Genomic DNA, 14620 nt, shown 5'->3' with positions numbered 1-14620 from the left:
TACAGAAGATATTACCAAATGTTGGTCGCGGTTAACTGGAATCCATTGATATGTTTTATCCGTCCTATTTAGGGTTCAGGGTTTATTCCATAGATTGCCTATCTCAGTATCTGTATGATTGTAGCTTGAACCCGTACTTTTGTAGAGTATCTCAATGGATGTAAGTACATTGTCCAACTGTGTAGTTCACTAACCACCTAAATCCACATCAGATGGATTCAGCAGACTCCATAGCCGACAAGGCAATTGGAAGGATGCAAGAGATTGCAGACAAGATATTTTCCGTAGCTCGTGAAACAATCCGTCCAGGACGCGGGTTGACCTCATTTGAGGCTACCAAATTACGTGTAGCATTGGAGGACATTGCTTGCATGCTTGAGCAAGACTCTCTGGTGTTGCAAGAGAATTTGGACAATGTGAACAACGTTAACAACCCTGGTGACAGCAGCTACGAACCGCCAGCCTTGTCCTCACCACCCCCAGCTAACGAGTACCTTAGTCCGGATTGGAACTTTGCTGAGCACTTTGAAAACTTCTGGGGTCTTGAATATGACTCCGACCAGATGCCATCGTTTAGTGACAATGAAGTTTAAGTTGCATCATGTTAGAGTGAGGTGTTAGTGTGACTGGGATACATCAGGCTTTTGGTTCATGTGAATTTCGAAACTGTTCCTTGTGCTTTTGTGTTCAGCAGCACTTTAATTTCGTCGGTCCCTATATGTAATTGGTTGGCAAACGATTGTGACTGCTTATGGTACTACTTTATTTTATTATGGTCAGTTACCTGTTATATTTGTGGTCATAGTAACTGCACTTCAATACGTATTTTGAATTGTGTACACTTTTTCGCACTAGATGGACAAGTCTGGCAAAGTCATTGCTAAGTGGGATAGTAGAGCAACAAAAATTTACACAGAAATATGTGTAGAAGAGGTCAATGCACGGAACAGGCCACAACATTTCCTAAACGCCGAAGGGTATGCTAACCTGATAAGAAAGTTTAAGGAACGCACTGGTCGCACTTACACAAGTGTCACACCCGGTTCCAGGGGGTAGAACCGAGCGCATACCATATGTGTGCCAGGATCCATTTCCACACATATGTTGACGTCACAAGTGTAATATATCAAAAGACAATGCAATAAAGGCGTAAAGAGAGTATAATACTTTATTACATCATCTGAAACATTGTATCTTTAACAAGTATCACATCAAAGTAAAGCGGAAATAAACAACTGGGCAATCTCCCACAGGAAGATGACCGGCACATCGTTAGACTTAGAAATCATCGTCGTCGATAAAATCTCCATCAAAGTCTCCAGCATCACCCTCTGATCAAAATTAAGCAAGGGTGAGCTCACTTATGGTCGGGGCTCAGCAAGTGGGGGAAAAACTAATGCAGGTATAACAAGGTGAGGCTAAGGTTGAGCAGTAAACATTTTAATTGGTCAACATTTTATTAACAACACCTGTCTTACTAATAAGTGTGAATCCCATATATCCCATTTAAACAAAGGAATATGAATATAACAAAAACACTTAAGTGAAACCACTTAAGCAAATTATTGGCAGATCACCGGATCTCAATTTATGTCCATCTTTAAGTTCAATTATCATGTGAGGAGTCCAGGTCGCTCATAACCGGGAGCACGGCTGATATATCAGTTTTACACTCTGCAGAGGTGGTACAACTTTACCCACAAGCCATGTATCCCATCTAGCCCGGGTTGATCGGACCCTTAGACACTGCCGAGGTGAATGGCTAGGGATCCATTATGAGGTTTTCACAAAATACACTTAATACGAAGCAACCCGCTAAGGTTTCTAAGACGATGGTGGTGGCCCCCTGGGTGAAGTACCTTAGCCAAGAATACGACCCCGTGTTAACGTGGGCTGCCAGCACCTACCGCTCCCCCTCTTGCCCATCTTTTAGGTAAGGTTGCTAGGCACTAAGCATATAGAGCTATTTACCAAAGCCAGAGCCATGATAGCACTCGTGGTTGCACTGTTATCCTGGGTGGTCACTCCATGTTCCAATTAAATTTGCAATAAAGTTATCTTAACCATCGGGTCAATGCCATAATTGTCAATTAAATCTTTGGAACATTAAAACCAATTAATGAGTGACATTAAGAGATCATTAAGTTGAGCGGTAGCATAAATCTTGCACAGCTTAATTATTTCCCCAGGTTAAACAAGGAATACAGGTAGTAAATCTAGGAAATCCTTAATTAGGTGAAACCCATCAAATTATGCAGTATATCAAAAGTAAACATTATTAAATGCAATGACTGGGTACAAAAAGAGTATGCAGAGGGAGAATCCACTTGCCTTGCTCAAGCGAGTCCTGCGGATCTTCCTCGAACGAGTTCGGATCACCTACCGCACAATCCGCTTCTAATAGAGTCGCATAGCGCACATACAAAAATAAAACATACACCAATAAATAAACATGCACCATTCATAAACATACACCAATACGTACACATTAACACATCGCCCTAATCACATCTTAAATACGTCCTAATCGCGTAAATACTTATTAATTCAATTATAGCTATTAATGTAATCCTAATCGTGAATTTATGAGTGGGTATAATAAATATAGTTTTAAACCAGTATTAATTTATTTTTAACATCATCAGTGAAGATAAATAATACTTATTATCTTTTAATACTAATAAATAAATTAATACCTAATATTACTTTAACACAAATTAGTTAGTATGACCAAAAATAAATCTAATAATATTAATATTCTAAAAATCTACATAACTACTAATTGCACATTTTCTAACACAAGCGGGGTTATTTGACACAAACGAGTACTCTAAAAGTTTTAAGTTCTAAATCTGTGAACATGTTTATTTGACTAGCAAAACCTATTTTACCGTCTACCAATGATATTTTCTCTTTACTTTCCAAAATAAGATATTAATTAAATAATCGGACAAATCGTCTAACAATCCTATTTTATTCATATGACAGGAGTTCTATACCATTTTTCTAATCCATCAAAATTGTACCTATAATTCTCCAAATAGCTTCTACAGTTTATTGTGACCAAATTTAACTACGAAAATTCCTATCTAGTATTTTTATCACCAACGTGTGACTATTAAAACTACGTCATATTTCTCTAAACCAAAATTCAACACCACGACTAACATGAAATATAACGGTGTACGAATAATTGCATGAATCTACCAAATAATTCCATAACGCTCATACATGTAAATTGTGAATCGCACGTGTTCATATTACAACAAACAAAATATACAACTAATGAATCGAATCAAAAAGTGTTTTATAAAATACACAAAATAGATTTGGGTCGTCATCAACCTTGGGTTCGCGCGTGTGACGGGGATGGATCGACGGGGTTCGGCCGGACGGAGAGCGGGGCTCGACTACGGACGGCGAGTGTGTCGCTCCGGCGAACTCCGGCGACGAACGGTACACTCCGGCGAACTACGGCGACTAACGACGGCGTCGAACAGTGCACTAGGGAGGTGGGACGAGCTTGGGTTGTGAGGATGGGAGAGAGAGGCTCTGCCTTTTATAGAGAGAGGGAGAGGCGCCGGCGTCCTTCACTGGCCATCAATGGAGGCGTTACCGGAGAGAAATCAGGGAGCGGGAAAAGGAAACTGGTGTCCGTTTGATGCTACCATTACGCAGGGGCGCGATACGTCAAGGGAAACGGCGGTTGGATTGCTCGAGCTCCTGGCGAGTCGCTCGGTCGGGCGCGGCTGGGCTCGGGTGCGCGCGGCGTTGTGCAGGGCGGGTCTCGGCTCGCGTGCGGGCGTCGCGCAGGGAGCAGGCAGGGCGCGCAGGAGGCAGGGCGCAGGGCGCGGCTCGCGCGGCTGGCTCCCTGTGCGCGCGGCTTCCGTCGCCCAAGGAGAGAGGAGCGGGAGAGGAGAGGGAAGGAAGCAGAGGAAAGGAGAGATTAGGGGAGAGAAGAGGGAAGGAAAGGAGAGATTGCGGCGGGAGAGAGAATAGAGGAGAGAGAGGGAGCTTGCAGGGGCGGCGGCGGCTGGGAATTCTTCCCAGGGCGCGCGCGTGCCTAAGCTAGGGTTTGGGGTATTTTGGGAGCTGGGCCTCTAGGTGGGCCGGCCTGCTGGGGTAGTTTTAGGTTTTTTTTTCTTTTTTTTAATTCCGAAATTCATTTTTAAAGAACTCTAAAAATCATAAAAAAAATTACCAAAAATATTTATAAATGAAGTACTTATTTTTAGACTAATAATTACTATAATACTTAATTATTATTTAATTACTAGTACTTCTTTTTAAAATGGATTGATATTTAAACATCCGATAAGAAATCACGTGCATGCAAAGAAAAACTATGCAAATAAATAGTTAAACACTAAGAAAAATTTATTACCCTAATTAATATAATGTCTAAATTTATTATTTTAATTGATGGCTTTTATGGTGTTACAAACCTACCCCTCTTAAAAAGAATCTCGTCCTCGAGATTAAGAAACTTCCGAGAATAACTGGGGGAATTCTGCTCTGAGTTCATCTTCTCTTTCCCAAGTGGCTTCATCTTCCGAATGATGACTCCACTGAACTTTGCACATGTTAATGACTTTACTCCGTGTAATTCTGCGAGATGTTTCCAGAATTCTAATCGGGTACTCCGAATAAGTCAAATCCTCATTAACATTCAGTTCTTCCATGGGTAACTGTTCTTCTGGTACTCTTAAGCACTTCTTGAGTTGCGACACGTGAAATACGTCATGCACATCTGATAATCTATCGGGTAGCTCTAACTGGTAGGCTACTTCACCTTTTCTTTCCAAAATCTTGAACGGGCCAATATAGCGAGGTGATAGTTTTCCTTTAACCTTAAACCTTTTCATTCCTCTCATCGGTGAAACTTTAAGGTATACGAAGTCTCCTACTTCAAACATCAATTCTCTTCTTCTATTATCAGCATAGCTTTTCTGTCTTGACTGTGCTGTCTTCAAATTTTCTCTGATAATCTGCACTTGCTTTTCCGCCTCTTGGAGAATTTCTGGACCGAATACTTGACTTTCTCCAGTCTGATTCCAATAAAGCGGTGTTCTACACTTTCGTCCATAAAGTGCTTCAAATGGTGCCATTTTGAGACTTGCTTGATAACTGTTGTTATACGAAAATTCTGCATAAGGCAAACTTTTATCCCAGCTTCTACCATGCTTCAGAGCGCAAGCTCTTAGCATATCTTCCAACACTTGGTTTGTTCTTTCCGTTTGCCCATCCGTTTGAGGATGATAAGCTGAACTAAAGTTTAGCTTGGTATCCATAGACTCATGTAGTCTTTTCCAAAAGCGTGAGGTAAACTGGGTTCCTCGATCTGATACGATCTTCTTCGGTACTCCATGCAGACAAACAATCCTCGACATGTATAACTCTGCTAACTGGGCTCCCGAGTAGGTTGTCTTCACAGGTATAAAGTGTGCTACTTTAGTTAACCTGTCTACTATGACCCATATTGAATCATAGCCATCTCGAGTACGGGGTAGTCCAACTATGAAATCCATACTGATTTCTTCCCATTTCCATTCCGGTATCTTGAGAGGTTGTAGCAATCCTGCTGGTCTTTGGTGTTCAGCTTTAACTCGCTGACACACGTCACATAATGCAACATGAGTAGCAACATCTCTTTTCAATCCGTACCACCAATACTTTTCCTTAAGGTCCTGGTACATCTTTGTACTTCCAGGGTGAATAGAGTAAGCTGAATCATGAGCTTCTCTCAAAATAAGTTGGCGCAAGTGCTCGATTTCTGGTACGCAGATTCTCTTCTTAAACCATACTGTGCCTTGTTCATCTTCCGTGAAATCTGGGGCTTTACCCAAACTAATCAAAGCTTTAATTTCCTTAATTTTCTCATCAGACTCTTGTCCTTTACGAATCTCTTCTTCCAAAGTAGATTCGACTTCCATTACCGTTGCTTCTACATTATTGAAAAATCCAAGGTTGAGTCGTTCCATTTCCCAGCATAATTCTTGTGACATCAAATGAGTAGTGATGTTGTTCACTTGACCCTTACGGCTCAAAGCATCAGCTACTACATTTGCTTTTCCGGGGTGATATTGTATTTCCAAATCATAATCCTTAATCAACTCAAGCCATCTTCTCTGTCTGAGGTTGAGTTCTTTCTGAGTGAATATATATTTCAAGCTTTTATGATCCGTGAAGATTTTGCACTTATTTCCAATCATATAGTGCCTCCAAATCTTCAAAGCATGCACTACGGCAGCTAGTTCCAAATCATGCGTAGGATAATTCTTCTCATGCTTCCTTAACTGTCTTGAGGCATAAGCAATCACCTTTCCTTCTTGCATTAGCACACATCCAAGTCCAAGGTGTGATGCATCGCAATACACATCAAATCCCTTGTGGATGTCTGGCATTACCAATATTGGTGCAGTGGTTAACCTCTTCTTGAGTTCCTCAAAACAATTCTGACAAGCTTCATCCCATTTGAACTCTTTGCCTTTCTCCAGTAGAGAAGTAAGTGGTTTTACTAACTTGGAAAAACCTTCAATAAATCTTCTATAGTATCCCGCCAATCCAAGAAAGCTTCTGATCTTGGACGCATCCTTTGGTTGCTTCCAATCTAATATCTCACTTATCTTTCCTGGGTCCACTTTAATTCCACCATCGGTAACAATATGTCCTAAGAAAGCAACTTCCTTCAACCGAAAATCACACTTCGAGAATTTTGCGTACAATTGGTTGTCACGAAGCTTTTGTAGGACTAGCCTTAGATGATCTTCATGTTTTTCTTCATTCGGAGAGTATATCAGTATGTCGTCAATGAATACGACCACAAACTGATCCAGATATTCCATGAATACTTTATTCATCAAGTTCATAAAGTATGCTGGTGCATTAGTCAGTCCAAACGACATGACCAAAAACTCATATAATCCATATCTCGTCGTGAAGGCTGTTTTCGGTACATCTTCTGCTCGAATCTTTAACTGATGATATCCCGATCTCAGATCTATCTTCGAGAATACCTTAGCTCCTTTCATTTGATCGAATAAATCTTCAATCCGAGGTAACGGGTATTTATTCTTGATGGTTACTTCATTCAAACTTCTATAATCAACGCACATTCTTCTCGAACCATCCTTCTTGTTCACAAATAGCACTGGGGCTCCCCAAGGGGATGAACTTGGGCGAATGAAACCTTTTTCTAGTAATTCTTCTATTTGTTTCTTCAATTCTACTAAATCTTTAACATCCATTCTATATGGTCTTTTCGAGATAGGTGCGGTTCCGGGTAATAATTCAATAGAAAACTCTATATCACGGTCAGGTGGCATACCTGGCAATTCCTTCGGAAATACGTCTGGGTATTCGCACACTACTTTGATATTTTCCAAGGGCTTTTCTTCCAAGTGATTGATCACTGTCTTCCCTTTTTCATCTGTTGACTTGTCTATGTTAACTTGGATTCTTTCACCTTGAGGACTTGTCAACATAATTGTTCCATTGGCACACCGTATCACTCCATCACAACTTTTCAACCAGTTGCATCCAAGAATCACATCAATACCGTTGGATCCTAGGACCACTGGGTCAACGGTAAAATCTATTCCTTGAATCTTGATATTAACATGAGGGCATGAGTGTGTGGCCTTCATGTCACCACCCGGTGAACTAATGTGTAATATCCTCTTCAGAGGGTACTTAGGTATGTTATGTTTTTCCACAAATGACTCAGTTATAAATGAATGTGATGCTCCAGAGTCAAATAAAACTGATGCAGGTATGGAGTTAACAAGGAACATACCATACACTATGTCGGCATCTTCAGGCACTGATTCCGCAGTGACGTGATTGACCCTTCCTCGGCTCTGGTTCTGCGGAGTCTTGTTCTGAGCAGATCCACGAGCGGGGGTGTTCTGGTCATTCCTCTGAGTATTGCTTTTCTGAGGTGTCTGTTGGTTGCGCCTTGGGCAGTTGTTGGCATAGTGGCCTAGCTCACCGCACTTGAAACATCCATTGGGTTGGACAGGTGCGTTGTTTCTGGCCTGCGTGTTGTTGGTGCCACCTTGACGGTTCTGTGAATTTCCACCAGACCTCTGGTTGGTCTGGGAGTTGCTCCTTTGTTGATTCTGATTCTGATTATTTCTCTGGCTTTGCTGTCCAGAGCGTTGCACTTGATAATTGTTTCCACCCTGATTTCCAGAGCGGAACTGCGAACCTTGAGCATTGTTTGGCCGGGTGTTCCTGCTGGACTGACCTTGGAATTTTCTCTTATGGTCAGATAGCTCCTTCCTTTTGCTTTCTAGGCCAATTGCCTTATTCAGCAGTGTCTGGAAGTTGGGGAATGTATGGCTCTGAAGTTGGTAGTTCAGAGGTCCAACCAGTCCTTCCAGGAAACGCTCTTGGCGCTTCTCATCAGTGTCCACTTCTTCTGGTGCGTAGCGTGAAAGCTGAGTGAAGCGATCACGATACTCACTGACAGACATATTCCCTTGAGTAAGGGAAAGGAACTCCTTCTTCTTCAGCTTCATAATTCCAGAGGGGATGTGATGAGCGCGGAAGTTCACTTGGAACTCCTGCCAGGTTATGGTATCCGCATTGTGGTGTGCCGCTGTGAAGGCATCCCACCAATCGGACGCAGCTCCCTCGAGTCTTCCTGAGGCGTACAAGACCTTCTCTCGGTCGTTGCACTGAGTGATGTCCAGCTTCTTTCCAATAACTTTGAGCCAGTCATCAGCGTCCAGGGGATCAATCGCATGAGAGAATGTCGGCGGGTGATGACTCATGAAGTCCCGGTGCTTATCTCTGGCCGGGGGTGCATATTGATGCTGCTGGGGTTGCTGATTCTGTTGGTTCTGTTGTAATTGCTGAACAGCCGCAGTGAGTCCTTGCAGAATCTGCATTTGGGCGGCGATGAACTGCTCCATATTGGGATTTGGTGGTGGCGGTGGTGGTGGTGCTTGTTGTCCACGCTGGTTCCGGTTGTTAGGTCCTTGACGTGGGTTCACCATCTGATTGGTTAGAAAGCGAACATCTTAGAGAAGAGAAGAGTAGAAAGATTCTAGAGGGGAAATGACTTAAGTTTTAAAATTTTTATATGTTCTTATGGCCATCATTCCATAAGACCATTGCACTCAAACAAAGATCCAAATCAAACATTTCAACCAATCACCATCACATGGTTGATATTTATTAATATGAAAATTTAAAGATAGTTTCCATCGTCTAACGCGAAGCGTAACTTATTACATCATGACTCAAAAACTCCTAAAGCAGCCTAGTGACTGATCCGGGCTCTCCATAGCGCATCCTCTTGCGGGGAGGAGATAGCGCCACGGCGGGGACCTGATCTTCTGGCGGATCCAGTCCTTGCAGTTGGGCTTCCAGGGCTGCAATCCTGGCGTGGGCATTCTCCAGCTCCAAGTGCACACTGTAGAGGTCCAGAGTGGCACTGTCCAGGTCGGTGTTGAGACCGGCCACTACACCAGCTAGGGTGTTGAGGCGATCCTCACCAGGCTCTCCTGGGACAATGTTGGTCTGGTTCTCTCCTCGCAGGCGCTGAGGGAGATGCCTGAACCTTGTGTTCTGCAGCTACTGCCGGTAGGTGTGGCTAAGCGACCACAGGGTCCGACGGGCAGCGTCGCTGACAGAGGCAGCGTAGGTGGACAGCGGTATCAGGGACTCGTGAGCAGATAGAGTCCTGAGTCCCCTGTCACCTGCATCCATTACCCTGACATGGATGCGAGTGATGTAATAGCAAGCCCGGGGAGGCTCGCTCACTCGCCTCGTCTCGTACAGGGGGCGGGCATAGGCTCCTAGCTCGTGCAGCACTGCATGCAGCAGGTTGGGGAAGTGTCCTGTCTCGAACATTGATGTATAATGTTCGACAACTGGACCAATCCCCATGAAGTGGTCCTGCTGGGCGTAGTCAGCTTCCTGGTTGACGTGCTCATCCTCTCCATCGTCATCGTCATCCTCGTCATCGCCGTCTCCGGAGTCGTCGGGGTCGTCGCCTCCAGGTGCAGGTGCTTGAAAGGCTGGTGCCGACGATGCTGACATCGATGACCCAGCTGCGTAGGCCAGGGACTCGGCCAACGGGGTGGGGGTCGGCAGCTGCTCCTCCGAGCTGTCCTCCAGGTTGATCACGTTCTCTACTCGGACGGGAGGGAGATCCGCTGGAGCTTCCTCGACTACCACTGGGTAGACCGGGACCTGCCGGGGCTGAGGGGCGTAGCTGGTGTTGACGCGGGTAGTTTGGAGAGTGCGAACCATCTACAAGAGAAGAGTCAACTTAGTTGAATTTCAAAGAGGTAAGACTGATAAAGGAATTTATAGGAATGAAATTAGCAAGTTTTGAACAACTAGGCTTTCCATTTCTAACTAATCTAACGACCTAGGGTCAGCATAGCCTTTGATACCACTTCTGTCACACCCGGTTCCAGGGGGTAGAACCGAGCGCATACCATATGTGTGCCAGGATCCATTTCCACACATATGTTGACGTCACAAGTGTAATATATCAAAAGACAATGCAATAAAGGCGTAAAGAGAGTATAATACTTTATTACATCATCTGAAACATTGTATCTTTAACAAGTATCACATCAAAGTAAAGCGGAAATAAACAACTGGGCAATCTCCCACAGGAAGATGACCGGCGCATCGTTAGACTTAGAAATCATCGTCGTCGATAAAATCTCCATCAAAGTCTCCAGCATCACCCTTTGATCAAAATTAAGCAAGGGTGAGCTCACTTATGGTCGGGGCTCAGCAAGTGGGGGAAAAACTAATGCAGGTATAACAAGGTGAGGCTAAGGTTGAGCAGTAAACATTTTAATTGGTCAACATTTTATTAACAACACCTGTCTTACTAATAAGTGTGAATCCCATATATCCCATTTAAACAAAGGAATATGAATATAACAAAAACACTTAAGTGAAACCACTTAAGCAAATTATTGGCAGATCACCGGATCTCAATTTATGTCCATCTTTAAGTTCAATTATCATGTGAGGAGTCCAGGTCGCTCATAACCGGGAGCACGGCTGATATATCAGTTTTACACTCTGCAGAGGTGGTACAACTTTACCCACAAGCCATGTATCCCATCTAGCCCGGGTTGATCGGACCCTTAGACACTGCCGAGGTGAATGGCTAGGGATCCATTATGAGGTTTTCACAAAATACACTTAATACGAAGCAACCCGCTAAGGTTTCTAAGACGATGGTGGTGGCCCCCTGGGTGAAGTACCTTAGCCAAGAATACGACCCCGTGTTAACGTGGGCTGCCAGCACCTACCGCTCCCCCTCTTGCCCATCTTTCAGGTAAGGTTGCTAGGCACTAAGCATATAGAGCTATTTACCAAAGCCAGAGCCATGATAGCACTCGTGGTTGCACTGTTATCCTGGGTGGTCACTCCATGTTCCAATTAAATTTGCAATAAAGTTATCTTAACCATCGGGTTAATGCCATAATTGCCAATTAAATCTTTGGAACATTAAAACCAATTAATGAGTGACATTAAGAGATCATTAAGTTGAGCGGTAGCATAAATCTTGCACAGCTTAATTATTTCCCCAGGTTAAACAAGGAATACAGGTAGTAAATCTAGGAAATCCTTAATTAGGTGAAACCCATCAAATTATGCAGTATATCAAAAGTAAACATTATTAAATGCAATGACTGGGTACAAAAAGAGTATGCAGAGGGAGAATCCACTTGCCTTGCTCAAGCGAGTCCTGCGGATCTTCCTCGAACGAGTTCGGATCACCTACCGCACAATCCGCTTCTAATAGAGTCGCATAGCGCACATACAAAAATAAAACATACACCAATAAATAAACATGCACCATTCATAAACATACACCAATACGTACACATTAACACATCGCCCTAATCACATCTTAAATACGTCCTAATCGCGTAAATACTTATTAATTCAATTATAGCTATTAATGTAATCCTAATCGTGAATTTATGAGTGGGTATAATAAATATAGTTTTAAACCAGTATTAATTTATTTTTAACATCATCAGTGAAGATAAATAATACTTATTATCTTTTAATACTAATAAATAAATTAATACCTAATATTACTTTAACACAAATTAGTTAGTATGACCAAAAATAAATCTAATAATATTAATATTCTAAAAATCTACATAACTACTAATTGCATATTTTCTAACACAAGCGGGGTTATTTGACACAAACGAGTACTCTAAAAGTTTTAAGTTCTAAATCTGTGAACATGTTTATTTGACTAGCAAAACCTATTTTACCGTCTACCAATGATATTTTCTCTTTACTTTCCAAAATAAGATATTAATTAAATAATCGGACAAATCGTCTAACAATCCTATTTTATTCATATGACAGGAGTTCTATACCATTTTTCTAATCCATCAAAATTGTACCTATAATTCTCCAAATAGCTTCTACAGTTTATTGTGACCAAATTTAACTACGAAAATTCCTATCTAGTATTTTTATCACCAACGTGTGACTATTAAAACTACGTCATATTTCTCTAAACCAAAATTCAACACCACGACTAACATGAAATATAACGGTGTACGAATAATTGCATGAATCTACCAAATAATTCCATAACGCTCATACATGTAAATTGTGAATCGCACGTGTTCATATTACAACAAACAAAATATACAACTAATGAATCGAATCAAAAAGTGTTTTATAAAATACACAAAATAGATTTGGGTCGTCATCAACCTTGAGTTCGCGCGTGTGACGGGGATGGATCGACGGGGTTCGGCCGGACGGAGAGCGGGGCTCGACTACGGACGGCGAGTGTGTCGCTCCGGCGAACTCCGGCGACGAACGGTACACTCCGGCGAACTACGGCGACTAACGACGGCGTCGAACAGTGCACTAGGGAGGTGGGACGAGCTTGGGTTGTGAGGATGGGAGAGAGAGGCTCTGCCTTTTATAGAGAGAGGGAGAGGCGACGGCGTCCTTCACTGGCCATCAATGGAGGCGTTACCGGAGAGAAATCAGGGAGCGGGAAAAGGAAACTGGTGTCCGTTTGATGCTACCATTACGCAGGGGCGCGATACGTCAAGGGAAACGGCGGTTGGATTGCTCGAGCTCCTGGCGAGTCGCTCGGTCGGGCGCGGCTGGGCTCGGGTGCGCGCGGCGTTGTGCAGGGCGGGTCTCGGCTCGCGTGCGGGCGTCGCGCAGGGAGCAGGCAGGGCGCGCAGGAGGCAGGGCGCAGGGCGCGGCTCGCGCGGCTGGCTCCCTGTGCGCGCGGCTTCCGTCGCCCAAGGAGAGAGGAGCGGGAGAGGAGAGGGAAGGAAGCAGAGGAAAGGAGAGATTAGGGGAGAGAAGAGGGAAGGAAAGGAGAGATTGCGGCGGGAGAGAGAATAGAGGAGAGAGAGGGAGCTTGCAGGGGCGGCGGCGGCTGGGAATTCTTCCCAGGGCGCGCGCGTGCCTAAGCTAGGGTTTGGGGTATTTTGGGAGCTGGGCCTCTAGGTGGGCCGGCCTGCTGGGGTAGTTTTAGGTTTTTTTTTCTTTTTTTTTTTAATTCCGAAATTCATTTTTAAAGAACTCTAAAAATCATAAAAAAAATTACCAAAAATATTTATAAATGAAGTACTTATTTTTAGACTAATAATTACTATAATACTTAATTATTATTTAATTACTAGTACTTCTTTTTAAAATGGATTGATATTTAAACATCCGATAAGAAATCACGTGCATGCAAAGAAAAACTATGCAAATAAATAGTTAAACACTAAGAAAAATTTATTACCCTAATTAATATAATGTCTAAATTTATTATTTTAATTGATGGCTTTTATGGTGTTACAACAAGGGATCAAATGAAGAATAGGTGGGATTCGTTGAAGAGAATGTTCACCCAGTGGAAAACTCTTAATGAAAGGGCTACAGGTCTTGGTCGAGACCCTCATACTGGTTCAATCAGTGCGCCAGATGAGTGGTGGGCCAAGCAAAATGAAGTAAGTAGATCTTTTTTTTCTAGACTAACAATAGTATTGGCCATCTCAAACTAGGAACTACCATGTTGGTGCAGGCAATGCCAGGTTGTATTATGTTCAAAACAGCCCCCCTAGAGAATGAGGACGAGCTAAAGGTTATGTTTGGACCCATTGTCTGCACAAATGAAAGAACCCTTGTTCCTGGCGTCGAGGATGCTAATTCATCATCTGATGATCATTTCGAAGCCACTTTAGGTGGGGGTGAAAACAGCACACCTGACCCATGCACAAATGCGACTGGGAAGCGTAAGATGCAGCATGATTCTCCTAAATCAAAGAAGAAAAAAGATTCGAGGGAAGAGTACATGAAACGACTAGTGGAGGCTTTTGAGTCGCGTTCAATGACCACTAACAAGTCCATTAACTCTGCTGACACTGACCCAGTTCGAGTTGAGGTTATGGCGCAGTTGCAACAAGTTATCGATGATGGATCACCAGAAGGCAGCGACCTACATTTGTTTGCCACTCATCTGTTAATTGAGAAAAAGTATAGAGATGTATTTGCATCACTGAAGACAAAAGAAGGAAGGATCGCTTGGCTTCGCAAAGCTTACGAGATAGATCTCAAAAAGACCACTTAGATGCTGGTCGTCCGACAACAG

General features: G+C 43.1%; 1 protein-coding gene across 1 annotated transcript; it reads left to right on the top strand.

Annotated features, from left to right (window-relative positions):
- The first annotated feature begins 212 nt into the window (after positions 1 to 212).
- Positions 213 to 625, top strand: LOC109939586 (uncharacterized). Its single transcript, XM_020537770.1, has one exon. The coding sequence runs from the start codon at positions 213 to 215 to the stop codon at positions 591 to 593; it is 381 nt and encodes a 126-aa protein (XP_020393359.1). The 3' UTR covers positions 594 to 625.
- The last annotated feature ends 13995 nt before the right edge of the window (positions 626 to 14620 follow it).

The sequence above is a fragment of the Zea mays genome, chromosome 5, assembly GCF_902167145.1.
Source record: "Zea mays cultivar B73 chromosome 5, Zm-B73-REFERENCE-NAM-5.0, whole genome shotgun sequence".
Classification (NCBI taxonomy): Eukaryota; Viridiplantae; Streptophyta; class Magnoliopsida; order Poales; family Poaceae; genus Zea; species Zea mays.
This window is presented reverse-complemented; position numbering and strand designations above follow the sequence as displayed.

Coding starts and splice junctions, on each gene's coding strand:
- LOC109939586 (XM_020537770.1), top strand. CDS start 213: ATGGATTCAGCAGACTCCATAGCCGACAAGGCAATTGGAAGGATGCAA.